The sequence below is a fragment of the Gadus macrocephalus genome, chromosome 23 (assembly GCF_031168955.1).
Source record: "Gadus macrocephalus chromosome 23, ASM3116895v1".
NCBI classification, from domain to species: domain Eukaryota; kingdom Metazoa; phylum Chordata; class Actinopteri; order Gadiformes; family Gadidae; genus Gadus; species Gadus macrocephalus.
Genome location: NC_082404.1, coordinates 1,877,632 through 1,897,662, shown reverse-complemented (window position 1 = coordinate 1,897,662; position 20,031 = coordinate 1,877,632). Strand labels below are relative to the sequence as shown.

Genomic DNA, 20,031 nt, shown 5'->3' with positions numbered 1-20,031 from the left:
GGCTCCTCGTTGCTGTCGTAGACGATGTCATCATTCTGGAAGAGGGCTATAATCATAACACCAACAGCAATTACAAAAAGAAAACTTTTTTATTTGCACATTTTTGTAACGGTTTCAGTTCTGCAACAAATATTTATGTTCAGTAGACAGCATAGAAGAAAGAAACAAGAAAGGGCTGAACACACCCCAAGTAGCTTTCCATAAAAAGGCATCCAAACCACAACCTTCTCAGTCTCACAGAAAGTGCAACGTGACGACGGACCAGAGCACATCTTAGAAACACTTTGAACGAGAACCAGAGATTGACAACCTCAATGCAATTCAAGCATTAAAATATAAAGACATGAGCACATTTCCCCCGATTAACAGCAGCGATATAAAATAACCACGCAGAACTACAGACAGGCCCCTGGTGTCGGCCCAGCGTAGAGGAAACCAGGTTTCACTTCTGCAAACAGGCAGGAGCTTTGTTACATCGATCCTTGTTGTTTTCATAAGTTTTTGCTTTTAGAGAAATAGAAATCGATGCCTCTGTCTTTGTGTTGCTTGGGCGTGTGAGAGGGGCCCTTCTTTCCTCTTGCTGACGGACAAGAGTCACTCTGAAAAAGACAATAAAGGACATGTTTCAACTGGTGAGCGGCCAACTTCCCTCCTGAAAAGAGACAATAGTGAAGTGTCCATTGTTTCATGACTCAATATATGCCCTTACTTACACTCCCGTGTCGTCCGCCGGCCTTCCTGCCCGTGTGTCTGCTCCACTCCGGGGCCATGACCACGGGGTGGGGGTAGCTGGTCCCCAGTGTCACCTGGGCGTGGTTCAGGGCCGAGGGCCCCAGGGCCCATGGGGCGTGCACCTCCCCTCCCCCAAGGCCCTGCAGCTCAGGAACCCACCGTCGCACATAGTCCCCCTGACACACACACACACACACACGTCAAGATCTGAAAATCAAGTGTTGAGCAGAAAGATACATGAATGAAGTATATAAAAACCAACGTGATTCTTTTGAATAATAAAACCAGACGATGAATATTGTGTTTCTTATATGAGAGGAGGGAAGGAGGGGATGATCCCTGTTCTGTGTTCCCATTCAGAGTTCCTTCTTTCCATCTGGGCCCCTTCATGGGGTCCTCATCCTCTGTGGGGGCACCTGTACCCCTTTCAAAAGGTCCCATGGCATGATACTTTATGGATGCTTTAATATAGATATTAGTGGGCCCCAAACAGTATTTGGCCGTGAGGACATTGAGGAGAAAGGGATTGTTGCCCGCGGTTGTCTCCCGTGGAGAATTGCAACCATTTCTCCCTTAATAATATATAATTCCTCTGTCTTTGGCAGGAGATACAATGTGGACGTTTTGCTTTGGCATGACACACAGGTTCGATGTTGTTCTGCCATTTTATTCAAAATTCTGTATCCAGCCTGTTCTTTTATTAAAGGTCCCATGACATGCTATTTTATGTATTCTTTAATATAGGTATTAGTGGGCAACTAACACAGTATTGAAAGACGTTCCCGAAATTCAGCCGTGGTGCAGAGTTACAGCCACTCTGAGCCAGTCGCACATTGAGCTTCCCCCAAATGCGCTGTTTTGGTGTCTGTAGCTATAATGCAAATGAGGAGGAGCGAGGCGGGTCAAGGAGGAGGGTGGGGGTGTGGCCCTGAGCAGCTTGCAGCCACGGTACCATGCGCTCTGTTTACAGTGGATGTATCGCAATGGCGAGGCGCACACAGCCTTTAGCCGTGTTCTGTAAATATTCTAGAACACACGGGAGTCCTGGAGCTCTATATCTAAATATTATCATATAGCCTACATAGATATCTATCATATAATATATATTATAACGGCCAAAAGCTGTGTGAGCCGATATTATGAATCTCAAACGACCGAGTTGGGTTCTCCGACGTCCCTGGTTCTTCAACGTCCTCATCAATGTGAAGTAGACTGAACCGCGACAAGGAGGAGAAAGGGATCGTTGCCGGGCAGCGCTTAGGCACCTCCCCCTCCGGCGGTGGTCCCTCAGCGGGTCTCAAGCTGGAGACATTCGCCGCCAACAATCCCTTTCTCCTCCATGTCGTGGTTCATGTTCTTGAGGGAGTCAAAGCCAAAGTTCCTTCCCCCCAATTCATTCTCAACCTTGGCTGAGATAACCCCCAATACGAGTCTCGTTGTAGAAATACCAGAGACGAGAGTCCGACAGAACGGTTATCCAAATAACAAGGAAGTGTACAACACTTGCGTTACAGTCCTGGAGCTCTATATCTAAATAATATCATATAATACATAGAAATCTATATCATTTAATACATATTATCACGGCCAAAAGCTGTGTGCGCCTCCAGACGATATAATGAATCACAAACGACTGTCGGGTTCTGCGACGTCTCTGGTTCTTCCACTTTCACATCAACCTGAAGTCGACTGAACCACGCGCTGCCTGCTGCCGGCTGCCCGCTGCCGGGCGATGGTGCCTCGCGGCAACCGGCGGCATGACGCAGTTCATGTACTTCAGCCGGTCAAAGCCAAAGTTCCTTTCCCCCAATTCCTTCTCAACCATGGCTGAGATAACCCCCAATACGAGTCTCGTTGTAGAAATACCAGAGACGAGAGTCCGACGTGTTATGCGCCATAACGCCAAAAGCAGAACGGTTATCCAAATAATAAGGAAGTGTACAACACTTGCGTTACAGTCCTGGAGCTCTATATCTAAATAATATCATATAATACATAGAAATCTATATCATTTAATACATATTATCACGGCCAAAAGCTGTGTGCGCCTCCAGACGATATTATGAATCACAAACGACTTTGTCGGGTTCTGCGACGTCTCTGGTTCTTCCACTTTCACATCAACCTGAAGTCGACTGAACCGGGCGCTGCCTGCTGCCGGCTGCCCGCTGCCGGGCGATGGTGCCGATCGCGGCAACCGGCGGCATGTCGCAGTTCATGTTTCAGCCAGTCAAAGCCAAAGTTCCTTTCCCCCCAATTCCTTCTCAACCATGGCTCAGATAACCCCCACAACAGTCTCGTTGTGGAAATACAAGACACGTCAAAGAACCGACAAGAAACACTTGCGTTACAGTGTGTGTATTCACACACACACACACACACACACACACACACACACGGCGCTCGCACGGTCGAGTCTCATTGGCGGGCCAACGTCTCTGGGCGGGCCAGGCAGAGTAAGGGGAGGAGCTGAGATTCCTGATGACGTCATGAATACAGACATTCCAAATCAGCGCACTTGAGCCTCCGTTTTTTCTAAGGCGAGCAGAACAGCTCGTGCTCGTTTTACACCAAACGCAAGTTTTAGCCATTGGGGGACCATAGGAAGGCTAGGGGAACTCATATTTATGTTAGAAAACCTCATAAAGTGAGATTTTCATGTCATGGGACCTTTAAGCAGAACTAGCTCAATGTCTCGGCTCCTTCAGAATTTCTGTGGGTGGTTACGAACCAACCAAGTGGGAACGTCCATGAATAATAATTTGACAACGCTACGTAGCAGTGTCACCTATTTCCTTTCATTGGCATACAGTAAACAAACTGCATAGATTTCAAACTTACCACAGGTCACAAACTTATTCTGACCTATGTTATTTAACAAGCAATAGGAAAAATGTGATTTTAATGGCATGGGATCTTTTAAGTAAAGTGATGAAGGCTTTACACATGAAGTACTCACTAAATTGACAAGCCTGCATATTATAATGGATATAACAGAGCATTTATCTTGAGAGCACTATACACCCCCACACTACACTAAAAAAAAAACACACTATACCTCCCCGGATACTCTGTACTGAGGGCCTTGTGTCTTGAGGGATCACTGACCCGACAGTACTTACGTCAGCGTCATAGTCCAGCCCCTGCTTGATCATGTTGAACTTCCTGTTCTCTCTGGGATCGTTGCCCAGGCCTGCACTGTACAGCCAGTTGCCGTAGTTACTGCACACATCGTGATCCACCTGTGGCAGAGCAAAGCCATTGAACTCTGGATTGGTGGCTTGAGGCCAACATCATCAGGAATCTTCATCCATTTGTTCATGCTTTATATTTTGATATATGGTGAAGTAAAATATATGTATTATCACATTTAAATCCATAAACCCCTTACAAGTAGATATTCAAACCATTCAGCGCCCATCCTCCAGTCCAGGCCAAGGTCCTTGGTGAGGAAGCTGGCCACGTTCTGGCGCCCCCTGTTGGACATGAAGCCCGTCATGGCCATCTCCCTCATGTTGGCGTCCACAAAGGGTATGCCCGTCCGGCCCTCTGGGAAAAGAGGAACTCACTATAAAACACAATCTAATATATCATATAATACATCAATGCAGTTCTATGTAGAGATTACTATATATATCCTAACACACTCATGATTTACTCATACATCTGTTCACACAGAAACATTGAGATAAATAATAAAGTTAAAACATCTTCAGAAACCTTTCCATGCATTGTAAAGTGTCATATCCTTCTTCCACGGAACAGACTTGTCTTGGAGTCCTGGACAGAAAACACGGTAAGATTAGATTCTATTCACGGATCATTTACAGAAATATGAGGAGGAATGAACTCTGTTGACCTTTGAGATGGAACAGTCTGTTTCCATACTTGACACCCACAAACTTGAAGTAATCCCTCCATAGCAGTTCAAATATGACCCTGTAGGAAAACAGATTTAGCGTTACAGTTGTGTGTGTGTGTTGTCAAGATATATCATCAATGATTGATACATTTCATTACATGTAGATCGTGAACATGAACGAAACAACTTCGATTTTTGGCATCCTCTAAAATCCACAGAGCTCATGTTCCTACGCTGGACATCACACAGATGAAGAGAAACCAACTATGAGGGCCTTTCCCCGATCAATCTTGGCTCGACGGAGACATACAGATGCACTTACCAGTAGGTGCTCTGATTGGCTGTGCGCTCGCTCTCGTACTGCCGGACCTGGTGGTAGATGTAGCGCGGGGAGATGCACCCCAGGGCCAGCCTGTAGGAGTCAGGGTCAGGGCAGCTGAAATACCACAGAGTCCGCCACAGATCTCATGTTGACCACACATACCAGGGGGAAAACTTAGTTGAGTAGTCCACGCCAATGAGGCCATTGCGCGTCTCTTTGTAGCTAGCAACTGAATCCTAGAGCAGACAACACACAACCAAGGATCGGTTAGAAACGGGAGCGCTTTTGTATTCTTCCTGATAAAGTTTTTTTGTGATTCCATATAAGATTGTCTATGCCTCATCCCTGGATAATACTCATTAATACTCTGTCTCTGTGAAGTTAGTGGATATTTAAACCACTGCATGTTTGTTTTTGACGTGATTATTAAGTCTTTAACAACTTATACAGCGATATACAATGATAATTCAAATCCTTTCATACATTTTTTACTGGCACAATTACACAACTTAATTCCCAATGACCACACGTTCAGGAAACGATTCATCTTTATGTTCTTCATTTTGATCGGTGTTTATTATGTTGTTGATTGCAGTTGTGCATACCGTGTCCCAGAAGTAGTGTTTGAGTCTGGCCAGGACCTGGCTCTCTCCTCCACTGCAGGGGAAGGCTGAGCGAGGGTCAGACACCGGCTCTATGGACAACAACAGCAGAAGATCAGAGAACAGCAACGGACAGACTGAATATGAACCTCTCTTGTTAGCATTAAAGATGTATGAAGCTACGGCCTTGTTCCAGAACACAACATGTCCGCCCGCTGGCTGGCCATCCAAAGAAGAGGAAAGAAAGCAGTTGCAGCAAGCTGAGGGAAGCTGTGAAGAAATACGTTGAGCTTGCACCGCTATAATGAGCAGGAGTGGGTGTGGATCGGAGAGGATATAGGAGCGACCTTTACCGGTCTGACCAAGTTCCTCCAAGGTGGGGACGTCTCCCTCTTCAAGGCCTGGGGGAAGAGGCCTCACCTGGTCTGGGCTGAGGAACAGAGGCCTCACCCTGCTTTGGGTCTCCACCGCCTTCCTGAACTGTGTGTACACATCGGGGAGCCTGGCACCAAACAACAGGAAAGCAGAGGCTCAAGGAACGTACAGGCTGTACTCTGGAGGTCAGAGAACAGCAACAACATCTGACCTGGTGTTCTCACACCAGGTCAGATGTACCAGACGTGCCAGACGCCACACCATCACAAGAGCAACCAGCAGGAGGGGGGCTGCGCCCGCGGGTCACCTGGCCGGTTGGAAGGGGAGGTCGTCCCTGTGGTACAGCGTGGAGCCCCAGCAGGTGTGAACTTTGACCTTCATCTGGGCACAGACTTCCATCACCGCCTGCTCCACAGCTCGCTCCTCAGAAGCCACCTGGCAGAGAATAGGAGAGGTCACATGACACGATGAGCTCGCCTGCAGGGACCCACGGCATGATTGGCAAGCGAGCCGACCAAACAGGTGCTACCGACCTCCTGGTGGAAGACCACCGCGCTGACAAAGGGCAGACTCCTGATGAGGTCCGCCACCACCTCCTCTGGGCGGCCACGCCGGACCACCAGCGTGCTGACACACACACATAAAAATACACACACACACACACAGACAATTAGCCCCATGCCAGGCAAGCTGCATCCTGTGTAAGGACCATCACGACTCCCCCCTCGCTGAGCAGACTGAATTCTGGGAAATAGCATGGCAGTGATGGTTGATGTAAGCATGACCTATAATGCACAGGTATGTCCTGGACTGCTGGTGTTGTTGCAGTTGTTAAAGCTACTAGTGCCTACTGTCAGTTTTGTGGTGAGGATGCTGATGGAGAAAGTTGTGGTTCTATTTGTGGAAGTGGTACGCTAAATTTGAACTATTACCATATTTAAACAGAATGTGAAAATGAGTTTAAAAAGGAGTCAATTAAACTTCTTTCAGAGAAGGGGCCGTCCATTCAGAGAAACATGACATGCATTAGGCACCTCGCCTAATGCTGCTTACAGGCAGAGAAGCCCTTTATAACGGCCCTGAACACCCTGCACCCAAATGCAATGTGATCAGAACACACCAATGTCCACAACACTCCACAGGCAGCTAGAGCACAAAGTTGGCTGCTCACCTGCCCTTCTTCAACAGGGCGCTACGGAGGTCCCTGATGCTGTCCAGCAGGAAGCGCAGCCGGAAGGGCCCGGTGCGGGGCAGGTTGTACACGGCTGTCCCCAGGTAGTGCCTCGGGTCGAAGCAATACAGCGGCACGATGTGCTCCGCATGGCTCTGAGCCCAATCGAACACCTGACAAATACACACACACGCACGCACGCACACACACAGTATACAGACTTATGAAATCCATAACATTGAGCGTCCACTTAAATAAACACTGCGGTCAAGCCAGCCGACTCATCGAGATCGGCGGTCAAGCCAGCCGACCCAGTTATTTGCTGTACCTGTTTATACTAGCCATTACGGTAATAGCGTCTCAGAACTAGTTTAAAACAAAAGCATTCGTCGGGTACATACAAAAAGACAGTCAATAAAAGCAAATGCTATCAAAAGAAGTGTACGGCCGTTGTGGTATTTACTTTCAAAATAAAAGCGCACCAAACATTCCAATATGAGACATATTACATGTGATTTTGGATTCAATTTGAAAGAAAATTCCCTGTTATTCCATGCTCATTTCACTTCAGGGTTATAGTTCACGAACCCATGGGGTCACGCAAGAAGTTTCAGAACATTCTGATGTGGAGTTTCAAAATAAACGCCCACCAAGAATTCCAATATGAGACATTACATATGATTTTAGATTCAATTTAAAAGAAAATGCCCTGTTATTTCAGGCTCATTTCACTTCAGGGCGATAGTTCAAGACCCCATAATGTCACCCCAAGATGTTTCAGGACATTCGGATGTGTAGTTTCAAAATAAAAGCCCACCAAATATGAGACATATAACATATGATTTTGGATTCAATTTAAAAGAAAATGCCCTGTTATTTCAGGCTCATTTCACTTCAGAGTTATACTTCAAACCCCCATAGGGTCACCCAATAAGTTTCAGAACATTCTGATGTGGAGTTTCAAAATAAAAGCCCACCAAACATTCCAATATGAGACATATTACATATGATTTTGGATTCGATTTAAAAGAAAATTCCCTGTTATTCCATGCTCATTTCACTTCAGGGTTATAGTTCACGAACCCATGGGGTCAAGCAGGAAGTTTCAGAACATTCTGATGTGGAGTTTCAAAATAAAAGCCCACCAAGAATTCCAATATGAGACATTACATATGATTTTAGATTCAATTTAAAAGAAAATGCCGTGTTATTTCAGGCTCGTGAACTATAACCCTGAAGTGAAATGAGCCTGGAATAACAGGGCATCTTCTTTTAAACCGAACCCAAAATCATATGTTATATGTCTCATATGTGGTGGGCTTTTATTTTGAAACTACACATCAGAATGTCCTGAAACTTCTTGGGTGACATTATGGGGTCTTGAACTATCGCCCTAAAGTGAAAAGAGATTTCTTCTTTTAAATCGAATCCAAAATCATATGTAATATGTCTCATATTGGAATTCTTGGTGGCCTTTTATTTTGAAACTCCACATCAGAATGTTCTGAAACTTCTTGCGTTACCCTATGGGATCGTGAACTATAACCCTGAAGTGAAATGAACATGGAATAACAGGGCATTTTCTTTTAAATACAATCCAAAATCATATGTAATGTCTCATATTGGACATTTTGGTTGGCTTTTATTTAGAAACTGTAATATGTCTCATATTGGAATGTTTTTGTATGTACCCGACGAATGCTTTTATTTTAAACTAGTTCTGAGACGCTATTACCGTAATGGTGATCTCGATGAGTCGGCTGGCTTGACCGCAGTTAAATACACTATTAGCCTACAGACAGTGCGCACCAGACGATGTTCAAAATGCCATCACATTTAGTTGTGATTAATGTTACGAACTTATGAGTTGCCACAGACACGTCTACAAAATAGATTTTGGAATGGCATTTGCTCCTACTTTACCTAACACTTTAACGTATGTTTCATGCTGACATAACATGTAATGCAAGATGTACCTCATGGTCGTGGAGGCGCAGGTCCTGCCTCAGTAAACAGATCACGGTCCGAGCAGACATCCTACCTACTGCCCGAGCGGAAAGTCACACTCTGATCTTCTTAATGTTTAACAAAAACAACCAGTTTCCCTTCTCTATCTTTCTGCTCTTCGGTATCACTGACTCGAGGCTCATCAGCTGTTAGAAACCCTCGATTTACATAAGGCAAGCTTCCGGCTGCCGCTGGTTGTACAACGAGAGGCACAGCGCAACATCCGGTCGTCCCACTCAGAGACCTTTCAGCCCCCCAGCCTCTAGTGTCTACTGGAGACCCTGCAGCCCCCCAGCCTCTAGTGTTTCCTCAGGAGATCCCCCAGCCTCTACTGTTTTCCTCAGGAAACCCCCAGCCTCTGTCTACTGGAGACCTCCCAGCCTCTAGTGTATACAGGAGACCCCCCAGCCTCTAGTGTCTACAGGAGACCCTCCAGCCTCTAGTGTCTACAGGAGACCCTCCAGCCTATAGTGTCAACAGGGTGTCCCCATATACTTTCCAACAGTTTTTAACTTTCTCTAATCTTATCCGAGTTTACTAAGGTCGATATAAAGATAGAGGAAATGGCCTACTGTCCTTAACATTAATGTATAATCCTTATATAATATTTAATATAGACTGAAATGTTAAATGTTCAGGGCTTAAGCCATACTGGCATGCATTACTATAATATCAACCATCAAGTTATTTAAGAAAAAAATATTTACCTTAAATCAGGATTCAGGATACAATAGAATAGTCTTAAACTTTTCATTTATTAAGTTAAATGTACAAAAAAAAACGGATGACTTGATACATTCCATGTTTCAAGGCCTTGTCATTAGACAAATGTGTTCTTCAATCGAAAGCTTGCTTTTGTTCATACTGTCGTAACAGGTCACAAAGAAATTATATAGTCGTCAATAAATCACAGTCCAATCTGCTGCATAACATGGTCATTTGATCAGATAGATCTTTATATAATGTAAAGAATTTCATACAAAAGTGCATAACAATATCTATGTACAATACAATCATTTTTTTTGTATAAAACAACTTCAGCAAAGCATGTGTGCTTTAATCAACTCTATTTGGGGATCTCCTCACTCTGGCCGCTTTTCATTTTCTGTCTTTATTAAATTTGTCATAGATGAATCACATAAGGCACTGACAAGAGTCGGACATATTTGATCATGAATCTGCAAAATCCACTCTTATTGGCTATCTTTGAGCAAGTGGCAGTGCTCAAAGTCGTGTCCTTCTCATTTCTCCCCCAAGTATACATGCATGCCTTATTTTTGGCTAATCCTAACATTGCCCCCCAATGGCAACATGTTGCATCGTGTTTTACCATTCAAGACATTCTCCAGACGCACTACTCAGAGGAAGTGGGAAGCCGATCATTGTCTAGACAGCGAAGTGGGATAAAGGCAAATGAGCAATGTGGGTTTGGTGTTGAAGCTCAGACCGGCAAGCTATGTCTGGAAGGTCTTCACAGCGACACCAGTACAATCAGGGTAAGCTCTCCTCTCATTGGCCACTGTGGCAGATGTGAAATATCACTCTACCCATCACTCCTGAAAAACAGCAGAAAACGTTGAACACAAAATACACCCAACGCCAAATACTGCGGTCCTCCATGTTGCGGTGAAGCACCTGTGGCCAACCGCCTGCCCAGGTCCGACCAGTGACTCTCATATGGCCAAACCGTAGCACTTCTAATTTATAATGTTCTGTTATTCAACCTCATTCAGAAGGGTGTTGCTGGTCCAGGTGTGACACCTGATTCCGACCACATTGTAGATCCTGTTTTAGGTTTGCACTGCGTACTATTTCATGGTGCAGCAAGCTAGCAAAAAACAGAAAAGGCCACAGGGTCTGAGTTAACAAAACCAAAGGACAATCATTGTAATGTTAATACTGCACATCCAAATGTTCTTTATGTTTCTATGGGACCTTTTGTCTCTTTGGCCATTTCAGCACACAGGGAAGCTGTACATCATTGGAATGAATTTAGTAAGCTACCTTGAACAGTAGTGGTGGTATTGCTTATATATGCACAGAGATATACATTGCACATTAATGCAAAGACACAGATCTGCTTTCTTTATGTGGGACCAAATTACAGTCGCAACTATTGAAATTATATAAAAAGCCTTGAATAGAAAAATATCTATTTGATTTCTATTGATTATCGTGCATGTTTGGAATCTTTGAATGCAAGGTATCAAAAGTGCATCTCATGAACTCCTCAAAAAAAGAGAAAAATCTTTTTTGTGAGTGCGATGCAGCTAAGGTCTAAGGTCTAAGTACAAAAATACATCCTTACTTACAAACGTTATTGTAAGGCGTTAACAAAAATAGTTTTACTTTTTCTTTCTGGCGATAACAGTTAAGGCCCATTAGGTAAGGGGGCTTTTGGAAAGTGTTAATAATAGTCTTACAAAATACATTTGACCATCAATCTTCACCCCTCACAGCTTGGGCTTATGAGTGACTTACAGTACTATCAAATGTGATACAACTCAGCTGGACATTACAATCACCTTGTAACCTTGGTTACCACGACTCTGGACCAGTTCCCAGACACCATCCTTGGCAGTAGAGGACTGTTAGTAAAACACAGAGAGGGTTTCTAAAAGACAGACGCCTCCAGGGATAACCAGGCATCCTAGCCTATTTACACAGAAATATATATATATAAATATATGTATATATATATATATATATATATATATATATATATATATATATATATATATATACATACCTCCAGGATCCACAAGGCATCCTAGCCTCTCTGGCGTGAGTGACTTGACCCTCTAACCTTGATATAGGTATAGATATATAAATATATATATGTATATATTAGTGCTGTCAGTTTAACGCGTTATTAACGGTGTAGAGAGAGAGTGAGATAAAAAGAGACAGACAGACAGACAGACAGACAGACAGACAGACAGACAGACAGACAGACAGACAGACAGACAGACAGACAGACAGACAGACAGACAGACAGACAGACAGACAGACAGACAGACAGACAGACAGACATACAGACAGACAGACAGACAGACAGACAGACAGACAGACAGAGATAGAGACAAAGAGAGAAACAGAGAGAGAGACAGAGAGAGAGAGACACTGGGGGAGAGAGTCAGAGATAGAGAGAGAGGAAATGCTTCTTCAGTCTGGCCATGGCAGAGACTGGTGATGGGTTGTATGTGAGACTGGGAGTGTGACTGGGTTGGCGTGTTTCTCCTCCCCTCCCTGAAGTCTTTCTGGGCAGGAGGGTGAGGGGGTGAGGGATGAGGGGGTGAGGGGTGCACCCAGGGCTGCAAGCGGGAAGGGGGCTCAGCGCTCAAAAGACCCCCTGGACGAACGGGTGACCCAGCAGCAGCTCAGCGGTGGGCCGCCACTTCTCCTCCACGAACACCTGGCGCAGGAAGTCTCTGCTGGCATCGGACGCGCCCTCGGGCAGCAGCGGTCGGGTTGGCTGCGTGGCGATCTTAAAGATGGCCGCCATGGCTTCGTACTCCGCCCAGGGGGGCTTCTGGGTCAGCATCTCCACCACGGTGCAGGCCACGCTCCTGGAGAGACACAAGACATCATCCCCACGAAGCAGCATTATCATCCATAGACAAAGAGGACATAAACATGAAGTTAGGAATTCATATGAAGTTAGAGCTAGTTGGTAGCGGAATAGGCTACATATATCTAGGCTATGAATGAATGACATTGTTAATAACACAGCTGCATATTGAACATCGGCTTTTAGAGAAATATAAGATATTATTCATTTAATGTGTTGAATCCACTGACAGAACAGCCACTTACCACACATCTGCTTTGCGGCCATACCCCTCTCCGTTGATCACTTCCGGACTCATCCAATAGGGGGTGCCGGTGACGGACTTGATGCCCGTGCCAGACATGCAGATGGTCTGGATGCGTTTGCTCGCTCCGAAGTCTCCTAGCTTGACGTTCCCAGTGGAATCTCTCAAGATGTTAGCGCCTGGTGGAAATGGAACAAAAATTATCTTCAGACAGACAGTTTGATGAGTTCTCTAAGTGTTTAACCGTATTCCGTAAGACAGAACCTCATTGTTTCATAACCTGACCCTACCATAGGGCTGGGCGATATATTGCAAAAAATATTATCACGATTATTTTTTCGATATCGATATTAATCACGATATATAATAATAAAAAAAAAAGACATAACATTAGGTGAGGGACATGACAGCTGCGGTAGGACGGCGGGCAAAACTTGTTGTAGCGTGCATGTTCATACTTTCTGTGTAGTCGCTTGGATGGTATGTTTTTAGATGTTGAAATAAATTAGTTGTGTTTCCCAATCGTGCTGGCACCGACCGACGGCATCATTTACAGACGGTCTTATCCTGTTCTTCATCAGTTTTGAGATAGTCAAACCACTTCCATATAATGGATGTCTTGTAACCTTTTTTATCGACTACTTCACCCTCTGTTGTTCCACTCATTTTTATTCTGTCGCAAAACGCTCCTCTCCTCTCGTCTTTTCTTACCGCGGTGCTGGAACGGAAGCTCAAACATGCACCAGGAAATGGGCGTGTACTTAGACATTAACCGCAAAACTGCGATCTGACTATTTTGTTTATTTCTGCTGTGTGATTGGCTGTTTGGTAAATCCATATCAGAACTGTTTTTTTTTTTTTTACTTTTTTTTTTTTATATCAAGCATTTATGTCTTATGCTTATCGTCGTAATCGACGTGAGTTTTTTCGCGATTAATAATCGTAATCGCGTTATCGCCCAGCCCTACCCTACCATACATATTTCATGAGAATTATTTACATTATGTTACGTATTTTAAGCACATAAGCTGCCCCCACATAGCCACTAGGAAGCAGGATCGAACACACAAGCTACATTACCCTCACATAGCCACTAGGAAGCAGGATCGAACACATAAGCTGCGATAACTACTCCAGCCACAGATGGCAGCACCTTTAGACAGGTGAGAATGGCGGAGCCATTACGTCACACCGGCCACGCCCACTTCACAAAGGCCACGCCCACTTGACGATGAGAGCGCGGAATTCAGATTGAGAGGCCAGAATCAATAGGAGCCCGGCCGAGAGACCTGGGCCTTTGCCCGGAGCTCGATTAGTGCCCGATATTATTCCAATACGCGTTAAATACAATTCCCTCCCTTATGCTTCATAGTTACCATACCGAAATATGCCTACTTTAACAAATAAAGAGTTAAAAGCGACGAAGGATTGGACTACTTTCTTCAAGAAGAAACGCAACAATTAAAACAACTGAACATTGTTCCGTCAAAGCAGCTACAATTGCAACCTCAGGCTTTTTTTTGTGGTAAGTTAATGTAAGAAAATGTCCACTAATCAAAAATGGAGGAACTTTCCCCAACTCTAAAGAGGCTGTATATGACATCAATGACACGATAACACGTCACTTTCTGCTGTTCTACAAGTACTTGGGTGCTGCCTCATGGAGGGCGAGCGGCAGTTGGAATGGAGCCCTTTATGGGGGCCGGCAAGGGTGGGAATGGAGCCTCTCAGAGGGCCCCCACACCAGGCCAGCCTGGTCCTAGTGGGTCATTCCTCCAAGGGGCAGACATAGAAGACACAACCTCCACGCCCTACAGAGGGGAAGATGGGCAGACTGCTCCATTTTCACTGGAGCCCTCATAATCGATGTGACCAAAGACCTCATCGAGTCCCACTTTCTCACAGAAACACACATTCTGCTCCACTTCTCATGTGTGTGTGTGTGTGTGACACACACACACACACACACACACACACACACACATGCATGGAATGGAACTGAATTGAACTGAATGGAGACCCAGGTCTGAGCTACACGAGGCTGAGCGCTGCTCTCCTCCCCAGATGTTGTGCTCCTCTCTCCTCCCCAGATGTTGTGCTCCTCTCTCCTCCCCAGATGTTGTGCTCCTCTCTCCTCCCCAGATGTTGTGCTCCTCTCTCCTCCCCAGACGTTGTGCTCCTTTCTCCTCCCCAGACGTTGATTTCCTCTCTCTGGATGTTTCAGTACGTCCAGAATGTTTGTGGGCAGCGCAAACCCATCGCATCCCGTTCACTGTTCACTGGGCATTTTTAATGTAGCTGATTTCAACCGACGCAAAGATCACCTTCAAACCAACAAGCCGCAGCAGGAGACGTGTTCGAAGCAGGGCTCTCTAAATCAGCTTTATTGTGGGTAATATTCTACAGCTCAGGTAACAATGACACTCCAATTAGGAATGGCCTTGTTGGTCAGGGTCATGTCTACGCTACGCTGTTATTTGTATGTACCGCAGCTTTAACAATAGGACAGTTAATAACTGCTGTGTAAACAGGTGTCATAGTACACAAGCCAGGCAGTATACAGGCAGTATAGGGGTGACCCGTTTCTTATGGGAGAGAATAAAGCAGGCGAAACTGCTCTCCTCATCCAGTTTGGAGCCAGTGAGAGGACAGGAGGAAACCCTGACATCTGCGGGCTTCCTTGGCCCAGATGCTGTTGGAGAAGAGATGCTATGGGCCTCTTCTGGATAAATAAAGGCTCACTACAACGACAAGAAGATAGGTTCCTGTTGCCATAAAATATCCTAATCAGTAAGGGCAGAAGCCAGCCTTCTGCCCAGAACCTAGGGTTACCTACCTAACCCTACCTAACCCCACGGTCATGGGTTTGTTGGGGTTGTGGGGTCATTGGAGTGCTGGGTCATGGAGTTTTGGGGTTGTTGGGGTCATGGGGTCGTGGGATTGCAGGGTTGCATGCGTTACCTTTGATGTCCCGGTGGACGATCATGTTGCTGTGGAGGTAGAAGACACCCTGGAGGATCTGCCGGGTGTACCTCCTGGTCACGTTCTCCGTCAGAGCACCATACGCCTTCAGCTGGTCCTTGATGGAGCCCTGAGGGGGAGGGGACAGAGGCTGAGTGACAGGAGGACTAGAGCCCTGAGGGGGAGGGGACAGAGGCTGAGTGACAGGAGGACTAGAGCCCTGAGGGGGAGGGGACAGAGGCTGAGTGACAGGAGGACTAGAGCCCTGAGGAGGAGGGGACAGAGGCTGAGTGACAGGAGGACTAGAGCCCTGAGGGGGAGGGGACAGAGGCTGAGTGACAGGAGGACTAGAGCCCTGAGGGGGAGGGGACAGAGGCTGAGTGACAGGAGGACTACAGCCCTGAGGGGGAGGGGACAGAGACTGAGTGACAGGAGGACCAGAGCCCTGAGGGGGAGGGGACAGAGGCTTAGTGACAGGAGGACTAGAGCCCTGAGGGGGAGGGGACAGAGGCTGAGTGACAGGAGGACTAGAGCCCTGAGGGGGAGGGGACAGAGGCTGAGTGACAGGAGGACTAGAGCCCTGAGGGGGAGGGGACAGAGGCTGAGTGACAGGAGGACTAGTATGGAAAGCCAAGAAGGCCACAATCCGGACCTAGAATGGCGCGGTAAAAGTGCAAAACCGCACGGATTCCGTACGGTTTGGCAAGAATTCCGTACGGAATCCGTATGGATTCCGTACGGTTTTGAATGACTAATAGCCGCGGCTATTAGTCATTCACTCCGGCTATTAGTCATTCACTCCGGCTATTAGTTATTCACTCCGGCTATTAGTTATTCACTCCGGCTATTAGGTATACAGAACGAGCCCCTCCCTCTTCTTTGCTTGACCACTAAGTTTGAAGGCTGTCTAACCGATCAGAGCTGCAGTGCCTTGATGTTTCGCTGTAACATAAAGCTGTGTTGTCTTTACTAGTTTCACTACAATGTAATGACCACCATTAGCTAGTGGAAAATACATTTGTGTCTAGTACAGCAATATATTTGTATATGTTAGGCTATATATTGAGATGGCAGTGTGCGAAATACCCGACAATATTCGGGGATGTCCTCATCCCCAGATTGTTCTCGATATGCAGTAGCCAGCTAGGCCATAACATTACATAACATGAACATGAACTGAATAAATGCCAGGTATATAGCATATCAGAGACGGGCACACAATCAGTGCATTTGCAAATGAGAGCCTGCAGTATGACCGATCTTGTGACATGTGGTCGGAGAGAGTCGTGTGTGTGTGTGTGTGTGTGTGTGTAGAGCAAGTTGTTGAAGGAAGTGTTTCTATTTGACGTTACAATATTTCATGGATGCAAGCAAGCCAAGACAATCAATCTATATCTATAGCCTACATGACAACACACACACACACACACACACACACACACACACACACACACACACACACACACACACACACACACACACACACACACACACACACACACACACACACACACACACACACACACACACACACACACACACACGACACGCACACACTTTAAACACACTGGTAAAGCAATAGGAGCCTGCATTGGCTAAAGTTGTTGCAATGCGCGTTATTTTATAACAGGGAGGGGCAAAGTTGTGCATTACAATGCAAACACGACAATAATTGGCACCGTTCTTGCGCACTCAGAAGAACATGAACTGAATAAATGCCAGGTATATAGCATATCGGAGACGGGCACACAATCAGTGCATTTGCAAATGAGAGCCTGCAGTATGACCGATCTTGTGACATTATTTAACCATCCATCTACAGCTAATACGATCAGACAGATACATCATTGATCACATATAAGCCCATTACAAGCCCAACATCACCACGGCAGCGCTCTCTCTCGCACATTCACACAATCACTCCAACTTCTCCAACTCCAAGGCAAGACTGTTTCACTAAGACCACAAACAACCACAACTAAACAGCCTACATATCCACAACAATGCACAAAAATCAGTTCATTGCGTCTATCTTCTGTTTGCCGCACATGGCTAATTTGCATACTTGCACATGACTGTCGGCTCCGCTTGTCAAAAAAATAGAACGTATTTGTGAATTAATGCTTTTCATTCTGAATATTGGACTTGGTGAGCTTAAATATGCTACATTTAAGTGACCTTTAGTGAGATGGCCTAAAACGGAATACAAATGAATTATTCTAGGACATAGGCTTTCAGGATCAATGTAATGCACAACTTTGCCCCTCCCTGTTAAAATAACGCGCATCGCAACAACTTTAGCCAATGCAGGCTCCTATTGCTTTACCAGTGTGTTTAAAGTGTGTGTGTGTGTGTGTGTGTGTGTGTGTGTGTGTGTGTGTGTGTGTGTGTGTGTGTGTGTGTGTGTGTGTGTGTGTGTGTTGTCATGTAGGCTATAGATATAGATTGATTGTCTTGGCTCGCTTGCATCCATGAAATATTGTGACGTCAAGTAGAAACACTTCCTTCAACAACTTGCTCTACCCACACACACACACACACACACACACACACACACACACACACACACACACACACACACACACACACACACACACACACACACACACACACACACACACACACACACACACACACACACACACGCACAAACACACACGCGCACAAACACACACGACTCTCTCCGACCACATGTCACAAGATCGGTCATACTGCAGGCTCTCATTTGCAAATGCACTGATTGTGTGCCAGTCTCCGATGCTATATACCTGGCATTTATTCAGTTCATGTTCATGTTATGTAATGTTATGGCCTAGCTGGCTACTGCATATCGAGAACAATCTGGGGATGAGGACATCCCCGAATATTGTCGGGTATTTCGCACACTGCCATCTCAATATATAGCCTAACATATACAAATATATCGCTGTACTAGACACAAATGTATTTTCCACTAGCTAGTGGTGGTCATTACATTGTAGTGAAACTAGTAGAGACAACACAGCTTTATGTTACAGCGAAACATCGAGGCACTGCAGCTCTGATTGGTTAGACAGCCTTCAAACTTAGTGGTCAAGCAAAGAAGAGGGAGGGGCTCGTTCTGCATACCTAATAGCCGGAGTGAATAACTAATAGCCGGAGTGAATGACTAATTGCCGGAGTGAATGACTAATAGCCGCGGCTATTAGTCATTCAAAACCGTACGGAATCCGTACGGAAACCGTACGGATTCCGTACGGAATTCTTGCCAAACCGTACGGATTCCGTACGGATTCCGTGTGGTTTTGCACTTTTACCGCGCCATTCTAGGTCCGGATTGTGGCCTTCTTGGCTTTCCATAGACTTGAGCCCTGAGGGGGAGGGGACAGAGGCTGAGTGACAGGAGGACTAGAGCCCTGAGGGGGAGGGGACAGAGGCTGAGTGACAGGTGCCCTGACTGATAGTTACTTACTATTCACCCTCTCACTAATGACATGTCCCTGTTAGTACTGGGTCACTATTCACCCTCTCACTAAGGACCTATACCTGTTAGTACTGGGTCACTATTCACCCTCTCACTAAGGACCTATACCTGTTAGTACTGGGTCACTATTCACCCTCTCACTAATGACATGTCCCTGTTAGTACTGGGTCACTATTCACCCTCTCACTAATGACATGTCCCTGTTAGTACTGGGTCACTATTCACCCTCTCACTAAGGACCTATACCTGTTAGTACTGGGTCACTATTCACCCTCTCACTAATGACATGTCCCTGTTAGTACTGGGTCACTATTCACCCTCTCACTAATGACATGTCCCTGTTAGTACTGGGTCACTATTCACCCTCTCACTAATGACATGTCCCTGTTAGTACTGGGTCACTATTCACCCTCTCACTAATGACATGTTCCAGTTAGTAATGAATCAGTCCTTTAGGGGCAGGTAGGGGTCCGTTCTCTAGCTCCATGTGCACTGCGGCTGTCGTGGATTGAACCCAGAATCCTGAGGACTATACCCTAACCAGAGTCCTTGATAAAACCTTTGCTTAATTGCTTTGTATTAAACGGTAGTTAGTTTTGGGATTTATTTGTAACTCAATTTTTGAAGTTTGTATGAAATCTGCCCCAAGTTTGTAATGTCTGGAAATGTTTAAAATGTATATATTTTCTACATTTCATGCTTACTCATCAAGAAAGTTGAT

At 45.6% G+C, this 20,031-nt stretch overlaps 2 protein-coding genes across 4 annotated transcripts in view; both read right to left on the bottom strand.

The window, feature by feature from the left end:
• Positions 1-70: 70 nt before the first annotated feature.
• cry-dash (cryptochrome DASH) lies at positions 71-9,310 on the bottom strand. 3 transcript variants are annotated; one of them, XM_060044655.1, is made up of 14 exons: positions 9,041-9,310; positions 7,065-7,237; positions 6,427-6,520; positions 6,201-6,328; positions 5,872-6,020; positions 5,522-5,610; positions 5,079-5,152; positions 4,917-5,006; positions 4,592-4,671; positions 4,453-4,512; positions 4,124-4,281; positions 3,855-3,974; positions 710-908; positions 71-599 (listed from the first exon to the last, which is right to left on the bottom strand). In XM_060044655.1, exons 1-14 carry the CDS (start codon positions 9,098-9,100, stop codon positions 595-597), a joined length of 1,479 nt encoding a protein of 492 aa, XP_059900638.1. In that variant the 5' UTR covers positions 9,101-9,310; the 3' UTR covers positions 71-594. The 3 variants fall into 3 exon arrangements, with proteins under 3 accessions (XP_059900638.1, XP_059900635.1, XP_059900637.1); XM_060044652.1 differs by having other exon boundaries at positions 714-908; XM_060044654.1 differs by having other exon boundaries at positions 71-602; positions 723-908.
• A 497-nt stretch (positions 9,311-9,807) lies between these two features.
• Positions 9,808-20,031, bottom strand: part of map3k22 (mitogen-activated protein kinase kinase kinase 22) — a 45,203-nt gene continuing 34,979 nt past the window's right edge. The window contains exons 16-18 of the mRNA XM_060044651.1: positions 15,848-15,977; positions 12,888-13,065; positions 9,808-12,640 (exon numbers count right to left, since the gene is read on the bottom strand). Coding sequence (XP_059900634.1) covers positions 12,412-12,640; positions 12,888-13,065; positions 15,848-15,977 — 537 coding nt within the window. The 3' untranslated portion in view covers positions 9,808-12,411. The remainder of the gene's footprint in view (positions 12,641-12,887; positions 13,066-15,847; positions 15,978-20,031) is intronic.